The 19,665-nt window shown below is 62.3% G+C and overlaps 3 protein-coding genes across 5 annotated transcripts; 2 read left to right on the top strand and 1 right to left on the bottom strand.

Moving 5' to 3' along the window:
* Positions 1 to 1,325: 1,325 nt before the first annotated feature.
* On the top strand, positions 1,326 to 5,419 carry LOC122125897 (kinesin light chain 3-like). Its single transcript, XM_042700573.1, has 4 exons — positions 1,326 to 1,409; positions 4,503 to 4,756; positions 4,985 to 5,225; positions 5,362 to 5,419. The coding sequence occupies exons 2-4, from the start codon at positions 4,505 to 4,507 to the stop codon at positions 5,364 to 5,366; spliced, it is 498 nt and encodes a 165-aa protein (XP_042556507.1). The 5' UTR covers positions 1,326 to 1,409; positions 4,503 to 4,504; the 3' UTR covers positions 5,367 to 5,419.
* Positions 5,368 to 7,730, top strand: Klc3 (kinesin light chain 3). The gene is made up of 10 exons (XM_042700231.1): positions 5,368 to 5,455; positions 5,544 to 5,763; positions 5,918 to 6,005; positions 6,079 to 6,180; positions 6,389 to 6,562; positions 6,908 to 6,998; positions 7,101 to 7,141; positions 7,237 to 7,343; positions 7,430 to 7,493; positions 7,579 to 7,730. Exons 1-10 carry the CDS (start codon positions 5,368 to 5,370, stop codon positions 7,627 to 7,629), a joined length of 1,026 nt encoding a protein of 341 aa, XP_042556165.1. The 3' UTR covers positions 7,630 to 7,730.
* On the bottom strand, positions 7,677 to 18,932 carry Ercc2 (ERCC excision repair 2, TFIIH core complex helicase subunit). 3 transcript variants are annotated; one of them, XM_042700566.1, is made up of 23 exons: positions 18,895 to 18,932; positions 18,519 to 18,618; positions 15,837 to 15,914; positions 15,704 to 15,766; positions 15,463 to 15,576; positions 14,328 to 14,444; positions 14,125 to 14,241; positions 13,759 to 13,882; positions 13,573 to 13,669; positions 13,359 to 13,492; positions 13,102 to 13,270; positions 12,465 to 12,583; positions 10,800 to 10,869; positions 10,649 to 10,718; positions 10,443 to 10,544; positions 10,028 to 10,091; positions 9,664 to 9,785; positions 8,766 to 8,858; positions 8,605 to 8,677; positions 8,454 to 8,524; positions 8,221 to 8,364; positions 7,942 to 8,085; positions 7,677 to 7,852 (listed from the first exon to the last, which is right to left on the bottom strand). In XM_042700566.1, exons 1-23 carry the CDS (start codon positions 18,897 to 18,899, stop codon positions 7,760 to 7,762), a joined length of 2,283 nt encoding a protein of 760 aa, XP_042556500.1. In that variant the 5' UTR covers positions 18,900 to 18,932; the 3' UTR covers positions 7,677 to 7,759. The 3 variants fall into 3 exon arrangements, with proteins under 3 accessions (XP_042556500.1, XP_042556499.1, XP_042556501.1); XM_042700565.1 differs by lacking the exon at positions 18,895 to 18,932 and having other exon boundaries at positions 18,519 to 18,696; XM_042700567.1 differs by lacking the exons at positions 7,677 to 7,852; positions 7,942 to 8,085; positions 8,221 to 8,364; ... (3 more) ...; positions 9,664 to 9,785; positions 18,895 to 18,932 and adding an exon at positions 8,443 to 8,453 and having other exon boundaries at positions 9,991 to 10,091; positions 18,519 to 18,702.
* Positions 18,933 to 19,665: the final 733 nt, after the last annotated feature.

Raw genomic sequence — 19,665 nt, 5'->3', positions numbered from 1 at the left:
CCCATGACCTGCAAAAAAAAAAAACCAAACATGTTAGTCTGAGGTGGAGTGTGGTGGTACACACCTATAATCCTAGCATGCAGAAGAGATTGAGGAAGAATGATTGAGAGATTGAAGCCATCCTGGACTACATACTTTCAGTCCTACTCTCAGATCTATCTATCTATCTATCTATCTATCTATCTATCTATCTATCTATCTATCTATCTATCTATCTATCTACCTACCTACTGTTTTAAGACTCAGTGGGAACAGAGCTCAGAAAAGGAATGATTGTCTAGCATGCAGGAAGCCCTGAGTTCAATTACAAGAACAAAGGAAAGAAAAAGGAGAAAAAAGGAAAGGAAGAGCTGGGAAGGTTTGCCTTGCATGCATGAGGCCCTGGGTTCAATTCCTCAGCACCGCAAAAGCAGAAAAAGCCGGAAGTAGCACTGTGGCTCAAGTGGTAGAGCGCTGGCCTTGAGCTGAAGAGCTGAGGGACAGTGCCCAGGCCCAGAGTTCAAGCTCCACAACCGACCAAAAAAATTTTTTAAAAGGAAAGGAAAAGTTGGTGAACAAATCGAGCAGGAAGCCAGGTGCTAGTGGCTCACACCTGTAATCCTAGTTACTCGGGAGGCTGAGATCTGAGGAATGAAGGGTCAAATTATCTCCAGTGAACCACCAAAAAGGCAGAACTGGAGCTGAGGCTCAAGTGGTAGAGCACCAGCCTGGATCAAAAACTAAAAAAAAAAAAAAAAAAGATCAAGGACAGCGCCCAGGCCTGGAGTTCAAATCCCAGGTCGGGCTGGCGCACACGCAGCTCCGTAGGGAAAGGAGGTGCGATCTGGGTGGGGTCCTGCCCTTTACCATCAGCAATCAGGGAAGGCTTTGTGGAGAGGGCAGCGTTTGAGATGATGGCTGGCCCGGGATAGAAGAGACTGTGGGCAGAAGGGGCACCGCCAAGGCTAAGGCCCGGCGTGGGCCCTGCGCGCGATCTGCGTCCATCTCCTCTGAGATCCCAGCATCCGCGGCTTCCCAGAGCCCGGCTTCCCACTTCGGGCGGCGGTAGGCGAGGCCTACACGCCGTGGGCGTGGCCTGAAGAGGGCGTGATCTCCGGAGGGTGTGGCGTGTGGCTGTCTTGCCCCCAGCGGAGCCGTGCGGGGAGCGGATGCTGAAGGACGATGGGCGTGGTTTGTAGAGGGTGTGGTGTGTGGACGCCCCGCCCCTGGAAGACCCGCTGAGACTCGGTGGGCGTGGCTTGCGCACCTGTAGGGGCGTGGTGTTCACGGGGCGTGGCAGACCGACGCCCCGCCCCCGGCGGAGCCGCCCTGGAAGAGACGCCGGGAGCCTCCCGAGCCGCCCAGAGCCGCGGGCCGGTGGGGCCGGGACGCAGGGGGCGCCGCCGACGGCGCGGACTCTCCGCAGCCAGGTGGGCGCCGGGCGTGGGTCCCGGGGGGTCCCAAGAGCCACGGTGGGGACGCGGGGCGAGGCCTGGTGCACCTGGGGTCCGCTGGCCCTGCGAAGGCGGGTTTGGGCCTTGGGTCCCGGACGCGCCCCCCTACATCCGGGCTCCTTAGGGTCTGGGGAACCTTGGGGGTGGGGGCGTGGCTCTGGGGGGGAGGGGGCCTGGCTGGGGCCGCGCCCCCTTCGCCTTGACCCCCCAGCGGGCGCAGGTAAACAGGAGCAGGGCGGGGCCTAGGGGAGGGGGGGCCCTTGTGACGGCTGCGAGCTGGGAGTTGGGGTGCGCGGGCTGCTGAGCTGGGGTGCGGCGGCCGGTTCGGGATGCAGGATGGTTCGCGCAGCTGGTGTGTGGGGTAGAGATGGGGCGGTGGAGGGGATTCTCCTGGCTGCGGTGCCGGCGGGGCTGGTGTGTGTGTGTTGGGGTCACCGCTCGGGAGGTGAGTGGGGGTGCCCCGGGCTGTGTGGGGGGCACCTGGAGGGGGCAGTGTGCAGGTGGGGAGTGGACGGTGCTGGCGGGCCCGGGGGTGCGTGGGGTGTGTGTGCGGACAGATCGGATTGCTCTGCGGGAGGGAGGGGGGGTTGTGCGGGTCCTGGGGCTTGAACTCGGGGCCTTGCACGCATGCTTAGCCTCTTCACCCGAGGCTGGCCCCGCTGCAGCCCCTTCTCCGCTTCTGACTTCTCGCTGGGGATTCATCAGTAACAATCCAACCAGATGTGAGTGATTAAAGTCTCTCAAGGTTTGTCTAACCAGGCTGGCTTCAAACTGTCAACCTTCACATCTCCTGAGTAGCGGGGATTACAGGCCTGAGCCACCTCCATGGTTTTCACCGTGCTTTGATGGCCTTTTTTGGCTTTATCGTGGTGTGGAAGTGTTGTTACCGTCTGTAAAAAAAAAAAATGGTTTTAGATTTTTGAGAGCAGGCTGGGGTTTGGACTCAGGGCTTAATGCTTGCTTGAGGCAGGTCCTCTACCACTGGAGTCATGCCTCCAGCTCTGAAATTTGGAATTTTGACACCCCCCCCCCTTTGTTTTTGTGATCCTGGGGACGGAAGCCAGGGCCTCCCTGTGACAGACAAGCAGTCTCCCCCTGGAGCCAGTCCCAGGCTGGTGGTCTGATGTGTGTTCGTTCCCCTCTGATGTCTGGCCGCTCCCTGTCCGCCCCAGTATCATGGGGGAGGCATGATCTATACTATTCATCCTTGAGATGATAGCGTCTAGGACCAGCTGAGGATGGGGGCACATGCCCGTAATCCCAGTGCTCAGGAGGCTGAGGCGGGAGGATTGTGACTTCCAGGCCAGCTTGAGCTGCAGAGTGAGACCCTGTCTCCAATAAGGAAGGGGTTCATTGGGGGTGATTGCGTGAGAGAGCTGCACATACACATGCAGGCACAACTTCAGAGAGTGAGGCACAGGGTGATGAATGGGCAAAGCGTGTTCAGAAGCAGGGTACCCTGGGCACAATGAAAGAGCCCAAGTTCAGGCCGGTCTCCTCTGAATGCATGTTCCGTCTGCTTATCCAGGCTAGCATAGCCAGCATGGAGGTGGAGGGGCAGGGGAAGAAGGCCTAGCAAATCCAGAGTGGTAGGTGGACTGGTAATGGGGTGTTCTATGTTCAGGGGACCCTGTGTGAACAGGACAAGCACATACAAGTGTCCTGGAATTTGGCTGTAGTTTTCAGAAGCAAGGTGGCAGGGAGCTGAGAGTTTCCACATGTTTTGATTTTTCACTTTCTTTTTGTGCCAGTCCTGGGATTTGAACTCAGGGCCTCATACTCTTGCATGGCTTTTCCTCTCAAAGCAGGTTTTCTGGTGGTTCATTGGAGATGAGTCCATGGACTGTTCTGCTTGGGTTGCCTTGGAACTGTGATCCTCAGATCTCAGCCTCCTGAGTAGCTAGAATGACAGGCGTGAGCCACCAGCACCTGGCAGTCAATGAAACTCTTACTGCCAATTAACCAACATGAAGTGAGAAATGGAGCTGTGGCCCAAGTGGTAGAGTGCTAGCCTTGAGCAAAAGAGCTCAGGGACAGTGCCCAGGCCCTGAGTTCAAGCCCCATGACCAACCAAAATAATAATAATAATATAATAATAACAGTTCCATTGACTTTCCTGCCCAGGCTGGCTTTGAATCATGTTCCTCTGATCTCAGCCCCGTGCATAGCTGAGAGTACAGGTGTGAGCCACTGGGCCCTGGGAATGAGGGAAGGTTCACGTGTGTGTTGAGAGGGCGTGTGTCAGGTTGTACTGGAAAGAAGGGAGTGTGGGTGTGTGGAGTTGTTTCTGAGAATGAGGTCTTATGTCTTCCAGAAGGGATGCAGGGTGTGTCTGTCTGTCTTGTCTGTCTCTGGCAATCCCAAGACCCAGGTTAGCACCACCAGCTGTATGTCTGCCTGGATGTGCTGTCCCAGCCGCACAGGCCGGGTCCCCATCTCCCCCACGCCCGTATCAGACCCTCGAGTGGCCTCCGCTAGTCCCACCCGTGGGCCGCACCTTCCACAACACACGTGTGTCCCTGCAGGCCTGTGATGGGTAGTGGGGCCTGTATCCCCTGCCGGGGGGGGGGATGGGGGGGGTGGGGGGGATGGGGGGGGGTGAGGGGGTGGGGGAGTGGGGGGGTGGGGGGAGTGGGGGGCTGGGGGGGGTGGGGGGAGGAGCCTCCAGAGCCCACACCCAAGCCCCTTCCCCATTTCCCCGGGGAGGTGGCGCTGCTTCCGGCTCCCAGCCCCACCCACCCCCTAGTGGTCTGACTGGTTCCCAACAAAAACACCCCAGAATGAGCTCAGGGGCGCCGCCCCGCCTCCTCATGCCCCGCCTTCCCTGCCAGCCGCCGGCCAGCTCTGGGCTGGGCGTCTGGGAGCCTTAGGGGTGCACTGGGCTGGCCAGGTGAGCTGGGGACATCTGCCAGCTGTTGGCCCCCAGGTGACCACGCATAGTAGGGGTGCGCCTGTTGACCACCTGGGGGGAGAGCCCTAGGGTCCTGGTGGGGCAGGCGAGCATCGGGAAGGTTTGGGGGGGGGTCTGGCTCCCATCCTGACTCCCTCATCTCTATCTCCCCTTCTCAGCCATGTCAGTGCAGGTGGTGTCGCCAGGAAGCGTGGGGCTGGGCCCCGAGCGCCTGACCCCCGAGGATCTGGTGCGGCAGACGCGGCAGGTGGTGCAGGGTTTGGAGGCGCTGCGGGCCGAGCACCGCGGCCTGGCCGGGCACCTGGCAGAGCGGGCGGCGCTGGGCCCTGGAGGCCCCGAGCTGTTGGAGGAGAAGCAGCAAGTGGTGGAGCGATCGCTGGAGGCCATCGAGCTGGGGCTGGGCGAGGCTCAGGTACCCAAGGCCTGGCGGGGCTGCAAGGAAGGCCTAGGGGTGGAGGGGTATTGGGGTGTGTCCTATATACCAGGCAGCAGAGCAGAAGAAGGTCCTGGTGAGAGTCGGTGGGGTCCCACTGGTGGGGGCTGAAGCATCTTGGGGTGTCCCAGGTGGAATGGGGGTGTGTGTGCAGGCGTGTACTGGGTGGCTCCCGGCCCCTGACTTGTTGCCCCTGCCCCTCCTCAGGTCCTCCTGGCCCTGTCAGCCCACGTGGGCGTGCTGGAGGCCGAGAAGCAGAGGCTGCGGGCGCAGGCGCGGAGGCTGGCGCAGGAGAACGCGTGGCTGCGGGAAGAGCTGGAGGAGACGCAGCGGCGGCTGCGGGCCAGCGAGGAGGCCGTGGCACAGCTGGAGGAGGAGAAGAGCCACCTCCAGTTCCTGGGGCAGCTGCGGCAGTATGACCCGCCCGAGGACAGCCAGGTCCCCCCGCATCCCCCCTCTGCACCCCCAACTCCCCAGGATCAACAAAGACCGCCCCCCCCACCGAAGGCCAGGGAACTCCTTTCCCAAACCCCAGTCCAGAGCCAGGTGTGGTAGTGCACACCTGTAATCCCAGCGCGTGGGAGGCTGAGATGGGACAGCCTGGCCTCCCTGTTCCCCAGCGAGGAGGAAGAGAGGAAAGGTGGGTGCAGGGCCCATTGACACGGGGCGGGGTGGGGGGTGGGGGGCCTGGCAGACCAAGGTCTGTGGCAGGCGTAATGGCAGTCATCCTCAGGGCTGGCCGTGACTGGCCATCATGCCCCCCCAGGTCCCGAGGCGGCGGGGGTGGCTGCTGCCCAGCAGGGGGGCTACGAGATCCCCGCGCGCCTGCGCACTCTGCACAACCTGGTGATCCAGTACGCGGGCCAGGGCCGCTACGAGGTGGCCGTGCCCCTGTGTCGCCAGGCCCTGGAGGACCTGGAGCGCAGCTCGGGCCACTGCCACCCCGATGTGGCCACCATGCTCAACATCCTGGCGCTGGTATACCGGTGAGGATGGCGGGGGCCAGGGTCTCCCCCCCCCCCCCCCCACCGAGAGGTGATGCGGGGAGGGGTGGGGGAGGGAGCAGGGATGGGGCGTTGCGGAGCCCCGGGGTGCCCGACTGAGCCCAGCCTGCGGCATCGGTGTCGCACTGCCCCGCAGGGACCAGAACAAATACAAAGAGGCCACAGAGCTCCTCCACGACGCCCTGCACATCCGGGAGCAGACACTGGGCGCCGAGCACCCCGCGGTGAGTGGGGCTCGAGGGTGGGGGTGGGGGTGGGGGCTGGGCTGTGTCTCACCGCGCTGTCCCCACCCCACAGGTGGCCGCCACCCTCAACAACCTGGCCGTCCTGTATGGGAAGCGCGGCCGCTACCGCGAGGCGGAGCCCCTGTGTCAGCGCGCCCTGGAGATCCGGGAGAAGGTCCCGTCCCCAACCCCTAGACCCCCAAGTCCCCATCCATCCAGCTGTGCCGTTGGCTGCCCCAGCCCTGACACCATCTGCTTCCACTCCGTACACCCCCCACACGGCTCTGGATTGCTGTGACCTTTGACCTCCCTGGTCTGGTTTGTGGTGCACCCCACAGTGCTTCCTCCTTTCCTGATGTGTCCCCCTCCCCCCCCCACCCCAGGTCCTGGGTGCTGACCATCCGGACGTGGCCAAGCAGCTCAACAACCTGGCGCTGCTGTGCCAGAACCAGGGCAAGTTCGAGGACGTGGAGCGGCACTACGCCCGGGCCCTGAGCATCTACGAGGCTCTGGGGGGCCCCCACGACCCCAACGCGGCCAAGACCAAGAATAACCTGGTGAGGTGCCTGGGCCACCCCGGGGCCGGGGCGGGGGAGGGGGGGGGTGAGCAGAAAAACACCAGGGACCGTTCTCCAGGCAGCTGGAGGCCAGAGGCAGCATAGGTCTTTATTGGGGTAACCCAATGAGGTAGAGTGGCTGTCCCCCAACTTCATACGGAAACGGAGGCACACGGATGTTGGTGGAGAACACGAGACAGGAAGTTGCCTGGCCTCCGCCTCTGGGCATAAGAGGCTTGAGAACAGTGGGTGCAGAGATTGTGCTGGGGCGGGGTGCTGGGGTCTCCCCAAGAAGTAAGCTCCCAGCCTCCCAAGATGGGAGCCTGAACTCTGTCCTACCCACAGGCCTCCGCCTACCTGAAGCAGGGCAAGTATGAGCAGGCTGAGGCACTGTACAAGGAGATCCTGGGCCCGGAAGGCCTGCCCGCCTCCCTAGGTGAGCCCCCGCCCCTCCCCATGTCTCCCTCTCCTCCCCCCCCCCCCCCCCCCCCCCCCCCGGCTTCTTGGGGTGCTCATCATGCTCCCTCTGTCCCCTCAGGAACCCCCAGCACAGGCACAGCTGGTGATGCAGAGCAGCAGGTGAGGGGGTGGGTGGACTGCTTCCGCCACCCTAGGTAGGAAGGGGGTAATGACCCCTGACCTTTGGCCCCTGACAACCCCCCCCCCTCCCCCAGGCCTTCCGACGGAGCAGCTCCTTCTCCAAGCTCCGGGAGTCCATCAAGCGAGGGAGTGAGAAGCTGGTCTCCCGCCTCCGTGGTGACAGCATGGCGGGCGTGGCGGGGTAGGCCCAGGTGGGCCCCGGTGGGCGGGGCGGGCCCAGGTGGGCGGCGCCTCCCGGGGGCTGAGTCGCCTGCGCTGTCCCCGCAGGATGAAGAGGGCCATGTCGCTCAGCACGCTCAATGTGGACAGCCCTGGGGCTGCCAGGACGCAGGTGAGGGGGTTCCCGGGGCCAGGAGGGCTTGGGGGGGGGGGACCCGGGGTGACACACAGCTCCAGCTGTGCCTGTACCACCCCAGCTTCCCGCCCGGCACCTGAGCGCCAGCATCCAGGACCTGAGCCCGCGCTAGGTGGACCGCACTGCAGCTGCAACGACCCGCAAAGTTGGGGTGGGGGCAGAGGCTGGCAATTAAAGGCTGCGACCACACTCGGCGTGTCTGTCACCTGGGGGGGGCGGGGGGGGAACCCCGGTCCCCGGGCTCACAGCTGCTGGGCGATCTGCTCCACGCGCCGCAGCGTCTCCTCTGACTGCAGCTGCTCCAGGCTGAGCAGGGACAGGCCCAGCTGGTCCTCCTGCGGGCCACGGAGGGGGACGGGCTAGGACTGAGCCACCGTGGCCATCCAGGTAAACCCAGGGGCAGGAAGGAGCAGCTGGGGCTCACCCGGTGGAAGGGCTGCGCCATCTGCCGCAGGAAGTACTTGGCGACCTGGACCCCCTCGTCCACCGTGAGGTTGAGGTTGGCGTCGGTCAGGTGCTCCTGGATCCAGCGGGGCAGCTTCCCCCGCTTGTCCGCCCGGGCAAAGCGCTTCAAGCACGGGGAGGGGTGGGGGGGGCCGAGGAACGTGAGGTTGTGCTGCCCCCCTTAGAAGGGGAGGCAGCCCCAGGCTGGCAGGCCCCCCTCCGCAGGGTCCCCCACCCTCCCAGGGTCCCCCACCTGTACCTTGTCAGCGAAGACCATGAGGCCGTAGTCAGTCTTGCCCCTGATGGCTCGACCCACGCACTGCGCCGCGTGGCGCATGGCGTCGAAGGTGAGGAAGTCATTCTCTCGGATCTGGAACTGGTCCCGCAGATACTCCAGCCGGGCCTGCAGTTGGGGGGGGGACCAGGGGATGGGCCAGGTCCTGAGGCAAAGACCCGGGGCCACGCTCTCCCATTGCAAGGCCACAGACTCACCTTGAGGATGCGGCTCTGGGTGTAGACGTAGGGGACACCGAACATGATGACGGCACGCCCGTAGTGGTGCACTGGGGGTAGGAGGGAGTTACGGGTGCACCCAGCGCCACCCGACCTGGTGTGCGGAGGGGGAGAGGGGGAGAGCACTCACCAAAGTCGATGCCCTCAGACACCTTGCCCCGTGCCACCGAGAGAAGGATGGCTCCACGGCCATTCTCGCAGGCCTAGGGGAAGCCAAGGCTCAGGGGGTCACCCCTACACTGTCCCCCTGCACTGCCTTCCCAGCCGGGCCGCCCTCACCCCCATTCCCACCTCCTGGTACTTCTCCAGGGCCACGCTGGTCTCAGCCCCGTCCTGGGTCTCGATGAAGAGCAGCTTGTTCCTCTGGATGTTCTCGAGGATGCCCTGGGACAGGACGACACCTGGAGGTCAGGCGGGGCATGGACCTAGGGCCTGGCCATGTTGGTAAAACCCAGGCCAACGGCCGCCTCCTGTGTGCAGCCATTCCTGAGCTCCTCCAGATGCGTGGGAGGGTATGGCTTAAGGTGGCCAATCAGGCTACACCATCCTGGCTAGCGATTGGTGGAGGGCCTGACTATAAGCCAATCAGAGGCCGCCCTGATGTCAGGATGCAGCTGGGCCCTCAGAGGGGAGAGCTTCTTCCCTACCATGGTATGAATACAAGTGTATTTCCACACAGGAACAAACAAACAAACTGACCCCACTGCATACACAAAGATAGACCAGAGTTACAGCGAGAACAAGTCCAGGAGACTTATGTCATGAGTGAGGGACAGACAAATCTAGCCCGAGGTGGCTTTGAACTTGCAGTCTTGCCTCTGCCTCCCAAGTGCTGAGATTACAAGCATGAGCTATGATGCTCAGCTCAAAGGTTTTCTAACTGGGACGTAAATGGCGCATGGCTGGGCCAGCCATCCCGCTCTGCCAGTAACCCAGTACACTGCTGTGCTGAGTCCTGCTCCCACAATACCCCACGCACTTCCCAGGGTGCCACTCCACATTCATCCCAACCCCAGTCCAACCTTAATTCTCCAGAACATCCTCCTAACCACGGCACCCAGTAGGGCCACACCTGCCTGCTGCCTGGTTTCACAAGTGGTGAGGGATTTGGTCGCAGTTGAGGGAGCCCAGAGGCGGGGTGGCTACTTCTGTTGGGGGGTGCCTCTGAGGAAGTGGGGGGCCAGCGTACCTGCTCATACCAGGAGGCCACGGTGCTCTCCATGTACTGGTAGCTGGTGAAGAAGGCCACGATGCCATCCGGGACCACGGCGGACATCTCCAGCAGCAGGTTGCCGTAGTTGCGGATCACCGCTGTGGGGGTGAGGCGAGAGGTGCTCATCTGGCTGGGGCGGGCTCCCCACAACCCTTCTTCAACATGAACTTCCCAGAAGCCCCGGGGGGCGGGGAGCGGGGAGTGAGCTATTCCCCAGTCCTCCAGAGCTAGAGCCCCAGGGGAGGATACTGAGCATGAAGCCATAGGGACTCGGGGTTTCTCAGTACAGCACCATGATGTCACCCCTAGAACCCACTGGCAACCCCCATGGACAGCTCACCGATGTCTTCCCGGGTCTCGAACTTAGAGCTGATGGCCACCTGGTCATTCCCACGGCCAATGATCTGCAGGGAGCAGAGGTGGTGTTGAGGATGCAGCGGGCGCTCGTGGTGGTGTGGACACCGACCCCTGCCACTGCGTCAGCCCCCCAGAAGGGGTTTGTGGGTGATTGTCCTCTGCGCCACTCAGAGACTGGGCACAGAGCAGGCAACTCACCTGCCCCAGGTCACACAGCAGATAAGCAGGTGGGGAGGAACTGAACCAAAGTCTGTCCATGCTCCTCACCAGTGGCCCTGGTTGTGAAACACCTCTCCCCGCACCCTCCCATGCACCCCACAATCACCTTGTGTGCATGCTACATGCCCTGTGCAGTGGGCAGGCAGTCAGTTCTGGCCCACAACCCTTGGCGGGCTCACCATGGGGCAGAGACAGACCCGGGCCAGCGTCATGGTGAAGGTTGCCATGGTGACAGGGTGGAAGTCCAGGATCTTGGGGTAGATGTCCAGCGGGGACAGAGTCTGTGGTGGGGACAGCAGGAAGGCTGTGAGCAGTGGGAGGGCGGGGGGCAGGACCCAAGGGGGGGCCGGGGAAAAGGGGATAGGGACGGGGAGGTGAGCCGCACCCCAGATGTGATGATGACAGACTGGAAGCGCTCGAACACGGGTTTGATGGCCAGGGAGGCGTCCATGCAGCTGGGAGTACAGGGAGGCAGTGAGGACTAGCGGGGGGGCCAGGCTGGCCGGGGTCCCCACCACTACCACCACGGGGTCCACCTGAAGTGCAGGACAGGGTTGGCGATGGTGGGGGTCCTGTCGTCAAAGGGCTCGATGATGATGGTGAAGCCTGAGTGCACAGAGGCGGCGTGTCACAGTGGTCACCACATGCCACGTCCACGTCCAGGCCCATGAGCAGACAGGGTGGGGCGCTGGCCACCGAGCACAAAGCACCCACGTTCGACTTCTCTGGGCGCCACGGCTCCTCTGCTCAGCACCCTGACCGAGGCCCACCATCCTTCTGAGCCAGCAGTGAGCCTCAAAACTCTGCCTCCTCCCACGGCCCAACCCCACTGCCATCCCCATACAGCCCAGCCGCCAGCCCATGCTGCCCGGGCCCACCCGTGTCCTGCCATGGAACCCCAAGCCAGGCTCTGCCCCAGTCCTCCTGGGACCCCACCATGCCACCACCTCGGGGTCACTGGCTGCCTCCTTGCTCCCCCAGGGCCTTTGCACATGCCAGGCAGCATTCAACAGGCCCCCTCAGCCTGGCACACAGCATGAGCAACCTTTCCTGTCCAGACTGACTGCCAGGAGGAGGTGCTTGCTGCTTTGTGGCCGAGCCCCATGCACGGGGACCACCTGGCTGCCCACAGCCCACCAGGAAGGCCTGGGGCAGACAGACACTCAGAGCTGGAAGGAGCGAGTACAGGGGTGAGGGTGATGGGAGAGAGCCCACATAAACCTCTGTGTGCGCTCATTTAGGCAGGAGTGGGGCGGGAAGAACGAGGGGGCAGGCAGGGTAGACAGGGATGGGCACAGGAGGAGGAAGGCGCAAGTAAACAGGGCTTGCACCGGGCGCTGGTGGCTCACGCCTGTCATCCTAGCTACTCAGGAGGCTGAGATCTGAGGATCCCGGTTCAAAGCCAGCCTGGGCAGGAGAGACTGTGAGACTCCTATCTCCAATAAACCACCAGAAAACCAGAAGTGGCGCTGTAGCTCAAGTGGTAGAGCACTCACCTTGAGCTGAATAGCTGAAAGGCAGCGCCCAGGCCCAGAGTTCAATCCCCACAACCGACCAAAAAAAAAAACAGGGCTTGCCTGGCCAGCTCCAGCCCCAGGTTCACTCCCCAGGGTTACCCCTCCCCCCAAAAAAGACAAAAATGGCTTGAGGCAGAGATTGGGGAGACCTTGGTCAGGCTCAAGGCCACCCCAGGCAAAAAGGACCCCCCCCCATACAAAAATATAAAGCAAAAAGGACTAGGCACAAGGTTCAAGTGGTAGAGCACCTGGAGTTGAGCCTATAGAACAGCAAAAATTAAAAAGCACACAATAGGCTGGGGGGTGGGGTGACAGCTGGGTCCCCCCACCCCCATCTCCCCTGCCCGGCAGCTTGACCTGCTTTCCTGCACAGAATTTAATCAGGGATCAGACAGAACCCTGGATCAGCTTAAAGCTGAGGGGGGAGGAGGGGAAGACTGCCCTCGCTCCCCCAAACCAGGAAATGGCGTCACCCCAACTGCTCTCCACAAGGGCCCTGGATGCCCTCCCCACCCCCTTCTCCCCCCTGCCTCTCTCTCCTGTGTGGTTTCTGTCCCCATCCCATCTTACCCAGCACCCATTGCTCAGAACTCCCATGCCCCCCCCACACCGGGCTCCTCTCCCCACGGCCCACTCTGTTCCTTCGCCTCCCGGCTTCGTGGGGCCCCACGAGAGGGAGCTCACCCTTAGCGTAGGTGCTGACCAGGGTGGCAAAGTTGGCGAGCAGGGTGAGCGGGGAGAAGTCGGCCAGGTCGGTGATCTCCAAGGTGTGCAGGAGGGAGCGGAGGCGCTCGGCACAGAATCTGGGGGAGGGAAGGCGGAATGGGGCACCCACAGGACGCAGCCCCCCATGCGCTGCCAGGGCTCCCCTCGGGTGTCCCCCCAGATAACTGCGGGTCTGTGGGGGGGACTCAGACTGGTCAGGAGCGTTGGGCCCTCCCAGCTTCCCCACACCGGTCACTCTGAGGACAAGCCTATCTACTGGGGCAGCCCTGCTGACTCCATCAGCACCTGGTCCCCAAAACTGATGACTGAGGCTCTGTCTTTGCTTTCACGAGACCTCAAGGTCCGAGGAGTGAGTGGGCGGGGCTGTGGGCGGGACCTCCCAGGATGGTGGGCAGAGCTACTGACAGGGCGTGGCCTCGGGAAGGCGTGCCGGGGAGGGGGCGGGGCTACCCAAGAGACTCCTGCCGGCTCCTGGGAAAGGGGCGGAGCTACAAGAGGCGAGGTGACTGGGGACAGGGCGGGGTTACACGGGGGCGGGGCAGCGCAGAGGCTATCCGGCCGGTGGGCGGGGCGTCCAGGGAAGGGGCGGGGCTACCTGAGGGGCTTGCGCTGGATGCACACTCGCTGGGCCAGGCCGCCCAGGAAGGCGGGCGGGCTCTCCTGCACCACGTGCTGCACGCGCAGGCGCCACTTCACATACTCCAGCAGGCGCCGAAGGAAGCCCAGGAAGTGCTCGGCTGTGCGGATGGAGCCTGGCACGGCCTCTGCGGGGCGGCGATGGGGTCAGCAGGTCTAGTTCCGGGCAGGGGGGGCCGGGAGTAGGGGGGGGCAGTGGCGGGCTGGGGCTCTCACCCTGCAGCACCTCGTCGGGCAGCACAGGGTTGGCCAGGTGGGCGTCGGTCTCCCGGGCGGCACTGGCCTCCCGCAGCCCCTCCACCAGGCGCCTGTACTCATCTCTCAGGCGCTGCTCGTCGGTCTCCTTGATCCTGGGGGGCAGGGAGGGGCTGGATGGGGGCTGAGGGGAGCCAGGGGTGCCGGGGCCCGGCGGGGCCCACCCGCTCCTCACCTGAGCACCGTCTTCTGCAGGGTGTCCAGGTTGCCCTGACAGCGGTCCAGGGTGCGGCGGGTGAGGTTGACGCTCATGGAGTCGATGCACACGTTGTCTGTGGGGGGTGGGGCGAGTCCAGTTTGATGGGGGGGGGGGGGTCTCGGGCACCATTCTCACCACCATCACACCTGACTCCCTCCTCACCAATGTTGTGGGCCTCATCAAAGACCACCACAGCCTTGCGGGCTAGCTCCTTGGACACCAGGTCAGCAATCTTGGGGTCCAGGAGGTAGTGGTAGCTGTAAACCACCACATTGGCGTGAAGAATCTGACAAGGAGAAAATGGTGACCCTGGCCTGCCTTCCAGTGTCCACACCAGGCCTGACGGGACACAGGTCAGAAGCCCAGAAGGGACACATGGAAAGAGACACAGACAAGACACAAAGGGAAACAGATGGCTAGACACACTGAGGGACAATATAGATATGGGGCCTGCAGAGAAGCAGACAGCCAGACACAGATAGAAAGACAAAGCTGTAACCCTCAGCCCCACCCCACCAGCCTCCTCACTGAGTAGCGGGCAAGGAAGTAGGGGCACCAGCCCTGGCGCTGGCCCAGGGCCTTCAGATCATCTAGGTTGTAGATGCCAGCAGGGAGGGGCACCTGGCGCCCATGGGTGTCAAACTCCTGGGGAGAAGAGGCCAGAGGTTAGGGAGGCCGGGTGCCCCTAGTATCTTGGCCGCCCCAGAAGGCTGATCCCTCCCCTCATGCACCTCGTAGAAGCGGCAGTGGGGCAAACTGGCATCTTGCTGGTACTGGGCCCGCACGTAGGAGGCAGTCAAGCTGTGGCACTTCCCGTCTACATCCTTCCCGAAGCGCAGGGGCGTCACCTAGGGGGCAAGGAGCTCATTTAGCACAGATGAGCTGCTGCCCCCAGCTCTCCAGTGCCCGGCTCCACGCAGGCTCACGGATAAATTTCCACCCTACTTTTCCACTCTACTATTTGAGCCACACTCTTTTGCTTTTTAGTTTTTTTTTTTTCAGAGAGGGTCTCACTTTTGCTCAGGCTGCCTTAAAATCTCTCCCAGTGGGATGCTGGTGGCTCACACCTATAATCCTACTCAGGAGGCTGAGATCTGAGGATCGCAGTTCAAAGCCAGCCTGGGCAGGAAAATCCATGAGACTCTGATCTCCAGTGAACCACCAGAAAATAGGAAGTGGTGCTGTGGCTCACGTGGCAGAGCGCTTGCCTGAGCTGAAGAGCTGAGGGACAGCACCCAGGCCCAGAGTTCAAGCCCCATGACCGAAAAGTGGCTGGGATTACAAGTGTGCACCAGCACGCTCAGCCCTCTAATATTCTTTCAGCTCTTTGAACATGCTAAGGACTCTTACTGCATTATCTCACCCATGCTCATCAAATGTAGGATGAGAGGGAGACTGAAGCCCAGAGGCACATAGCTAAGGAGTTCAAGCCAGGTTCTAGCCTATCACACTCTAAAGACTGACCCTCAACCCTGGCTGGGGTAGTGAGAAGACTCCACAGATGCTCAGCAGATATGAACAGGAGTTAGGAGTTGACAATTAGAAGGTAAATTTGGGACTGGGAAGGTGGCTCAATGGTAGAGTGCTTGGGTCACATGCATGAGCCCTGGGTTCGATTCCTCAGCACCATATAAAAAGAAAAGGCCAGAAGTGGCACTGTGGCTCAAGTGGTAGACTGCTAGCCTTGAGAAAAAGCAGCTCAGGGACAGCGTTCAAGCCCCAGAACTGATAAAAATAAATATTTTTTTAAAAAAGAAAGATTTGTGAGTATCCCCCCCAAACTCCCAAAGAAGTCTAGTTTGCTAATATGGGAATTTAGGACTCGACCAGCGATGGGGATTCGTGGGGAAAAGGCATGACGCTCACCTCAGGGTGAATACACAGGTTCTTGCGGGAGCTCAGAGCCAGACCCAGAAATGGCAACTTCTCACCCTCCTGCTTCTCATAGAAGTTTAGCAACTTACGCAGTTCCTCTATCACCTGTGTTGAGGAATTTGGTGTCACAGAAAGCACCTGGCCCCTCCCAGCAGCCTTGTCCCCAACTTTCCAACCTCCTGCACCTACCGAAGACCCCCGAGGGACGGAGCACAGGGTCCCCCAAACGCACCTTCTCAATCTCAGGCACCGTTCTGGAGCAGTAGATGAGTTTGGTGACCTCCAGTGGGTACGCCTGCCAACGACCAGTGGTCTTAGCCCTCGTCCACCTCCTCCCTCCCACCATGGGCAAGAGAGTCACTCACCCGCTGGTATGCCATGATCAGAGCCAGAAGAGACACTGTCTTCCCAGTGCCTGAGGGCATCTCTAGGACTCCATGACCCTGAGTGTCAGAAACAGGAGGACCCAGGCCCTCAGGTACATTAAACCCTGAGGACCCTCCCCAAATGCCACCATCTGAGAAGAGTAGGACAACAAGGCAGTTGAAAGTCCACACCTGCTGGGCGCCAGTAGCTCACGCCTGTAATCCTAGCTACTCAGGAGGCTGAGATCTGATGACTTTTTTTTTTTTGGCCAGTCCGGGTGCTTGAACTCAGGGCCTGGGCACTGTCCCTGAGCTTCTTTTGTTCAAGGTGAGTACATTATCACTTGAGCCACAGCTCCATTTCCAGCTTTTTTCTGCTTATGTGGTACTGAACTCCATTTCTGCCACCTCATCAAGCTCCTAGACCTCTATGGGCCACAATACCTCATCTCTAAAATGGTCCTAAGAAGCCCCAAGTCACAGCACACCTTGAGGTCCTGGGGGTACATACCTGGCTCTTCTCTTGGGTACCAAATCTCTCTCTCTTTTTTTTTTTTAAGACATGGGGCCTGGGCACTGTCCCTGAGCTTCTCAGCTCAAGGCTAGTGCTCTACCACTTGAGCCACAGTGCTACTTCTGGTTTTCTGAGTGATTTATTCTGACAGATTTCCCTGCCCCTGCAGGCTTTGAATCTCGATCCACAAATCTCAGCCTCCTGAGTAGCTAGGATTATAGGCATAAGCCATAAGTGCTCGGCCAAACCTCTTTTTTTTTTTTTTTTGGGTCCGGTCGTGCCAAACCTCTTTTTTTTTTTTTGGGTCCGGTCGTGGGGCCTGAACTCTGGGCCTGGGCACTGTCCCTCAGCTCTTCTGCTCAAGGCTAGCGTTCTACCACTTGAGCCACAGTGCCACTTCTGGCTTTTTTCTTTTTGCTTATGTGGTGCTGAGGAATCGAACCCAGGGCCTCAGGCATGCAAGGCAAGCGCTCTACCACTGAGCCACCTTCCCAGCCCCCTCCGGCAAACCTCTTTAACTCAACAAAAACTTAAGAGTACTTCCCGCACTTAGTATGGATTCTAAGAATCTCACCTCAGGGTTTCTCAAACCCAGTTCGACTGACATTTTGGCTGGAAATACTTGGTTATTGGGATAGGGGCTGCGGAGGAGCTGTCCTGGGCCTTGTAGGGGTGTTCAGACGCCTCGGTGCCCCCTCCGGGCCTCTTTTTAGGGTGTCCAAAGTGGCTTAAACCCCACAATACACGAAGTAGCTACTGTGTTTCACCTCCACACCAAGCCCCTCGACTTCCCCCCCCCCCCACCTTGGTCCTGGGATGGAACCCAAGGTCTCCCTCATACGCTATTTTTCAAAACCAGACACTTGCAGGGTTAATGATGTGCCCAAGGCGCAGGGCTGGAAGCCTGCACCATATCAGGGAACAGGAGATGTCTCCAAGTCTTGAGTTCCTGAGGTCTGGAAGTTCAAAAGCGACCTCGGCTCGGGACGCCCCATCCCCTCGAGTTCCTCCTGCTCTCCCCCCCACACCCCGATGCCTCGGAGCGCCCCGCCCCCGCCCCTCCCCTCCCCTCCGGTCCCCCCGCCCCCCTCCCCTCCCCTCCGGTCCCCCCCGCCCCTCCCCTCCCCTCCGGTCCCCCCCCCCCGCCCCCCTCCCCTCCCCTCCGGTCCCCCCCCACCCCCCCGCCCCTCCCCTCCTCTCTGGTCCCCCCCGCCCCCCGCCCCTCCCCTCAGGTCCTCCCCCGCCCCCCTCCCCTCCCCTCCGGTCCCCCCCGCCCCCCCTCCCCTCAGGTCCCCCCCCTCCCCCCTGCCCCCCGCCCCTCCCCTCCGGTCCCCCCCCCGCCCCCCTCCCCTCCCCTCCGGTCCCCCCCGCCCCCCGCCCCTCCCCTCCGGTCCCCCCCGCCCCCCTCCCCTCCCCTCCGGTGCCCCCCCACCCCCGCCCCTCCCCTCCGGTCCTCCCCCCGCCCCCCGCCCCTCCCCTCCGGTCCTCCCCCCGCCCCCCTCCCCTCCCCTCCGGTCCCCCCCCGCCCCCCGCCCCTCCCCTCCCCTCCGGTCCCCCCCCACCCCCCGCCCCTCCCCTCCCCTCCGGTCCCCCCCGCCCCCCTCCCCTCCCCTCCGGTCCCCCCCCGCCCCCGCCCCTCCCCTCCGGTCCCCCCCACCCCCCGCCCCTCCCCTCCCCTCCGGTCCCCCCCCACCCCCCGCCCCTCCCCTCCCCTCCGGTCCCCCCCCACCCCCCGCCCCTCCCCTCCCCTCCGGTCCCCCCCGCCCCCCTCCCCTCCCCTCCGGTCCCCCCCACCCCCCGCCCCTCCCCTCCCCTCCGGTCCCCCCCCACCCCCCGCCCCTCCCCTCCCCTCCGGTCCCCCCCGCCCCCCTCCCCTCCCCTCCGGTCCCCCCCCACCCCCCGCCCCTCCCCTCCCCTCCGGTCCCCCCCGCCCCCCTCCCCTCCCCTCCGGTCCCCCCCCGCCCCCGCCCCTCCCCTCCGGTCCCCCCCCACCCCCCGCCCCTCCCCTCCGGTCCCCCCCCGCCCCCCGCCCCTCCCCTCCCCTCCGGTCCCCCCGCCCCCCGCCCCTCCCCTCCCCTCCGGTCCCCCCGCCCCCCGCCCCTCCCCTCCGGTCCTCCCAGCCCCCCCTCCCCTCCCCTCCCCTCCGGTCCCCCCCCCCAGCCCCGCACCTTGGCGTCCAGCGTGCGTTTGAGCTCCAGCATGTAGGAGAACTGCTCCGGGTAGATGTAGTCGTACGGGAAGTAGACCAGCAGCCCGTCCACGTTGAGCCTGGCGGCGGGAGCTGCGGGGTCAGCACCCCGAGACCCGGCTTCCACCTCCGCGCCCCCTGACCCCCCTGACCCCATCGCGCCCGACGCCCCCAAGTTCCTTCAGCGGCTCCTCGCTGCTACCGTCCCGTTACTGCCCGGTCTGAGATCCCCCACCCCGCCCTTCTGCTTTTCTTCGTTCTGCCCGAGGCCTGCCCACCGTGGACCCCCATCTTCCAGACCCCCCTCCCCACCTACAACCCCTCTCAGGACCCTCTAAACCCAGCCCCCGGCTCACTTCATGGCGGCGGCGGCGTGAAGTTACGTCGTCTCGCCCTGCTCATGAATATTCAACGAGGGGGCGGGACGCAGGAGGGCTAATGCTTCGCATCATTGGCTAATGCTTTGCGTCACTCCCCCCCGCCCCCCGGCAGGGCAGAGCCAATCGAGGTGTTGCGCGTGCGTACTTTGATGAAAGGGCGTATTCTCAGACTGAGGATCGCCGAGAACAAGGAACTAACCTGGGAGGAAGAGAGCCGAGAGCATCGATCCAATTCATTAGGGTTGGAGCTTCCCCGGTCCGCTCAGGTTGTCTGAATAAGCGGGAAATTGGGAACTCGACAGCTTCTCTGCACCAGACAAACCGTGTATTTGTACAACACCGGCTGCGTCTAGACTTAGGATAAGCAGCTAATAAACAGCTCCTTCCCTTTATTGAGCACCTATTGATAAGTGTTTTAATCAGTCAGTATTGGAAAGGCAGCAAAGCACGATTGCGCATGATTTATGGTTAAAATATGGGTTCTGAGCATAATCCTGGTGCAAATCTCTCTCTCTTTCTTTTTCTTGCTGGTCGTGGGGCCTGAACTCTGGTCCTGGGCGCTGTCCCTCAGCTCTTCAGCTCAAGGCTAGCACTCTACTACTTGAGCCACAGCGCCACTTCTGGCTTTTTCTGCTTATGTGGTGCTGAGGAATCAAACCCATGGCCTTATGCATGTAAGGCAAGCGCTCTACCACTGAGCCACCTTCCCAGCCCCCTAGTACAAATCTTGACTGCACTGTCTGTTAG

Source organism: Dipodomys spectabilis, unplaced genomic scaffold (assembly GCF_019054845.1).
Source record: "Dipodomys spectabilis isolate Male_0828 unplaced genomic scaffold, ASM1905484v1 ptg000266l, whole genome shotgun sequence".
In the NCBI taxonomy this organism is placed as follows: Eukaryota; Metazoa; Chordata; class Mammalia; order Rodentia; family Heteromyidae; genus Dipodomys; species Dipodomys spectabilis.
Note: the sequence above shows the minus strand (reverse complement) of the source record. Positions and strands in the feature narration are given on the sequence as shown.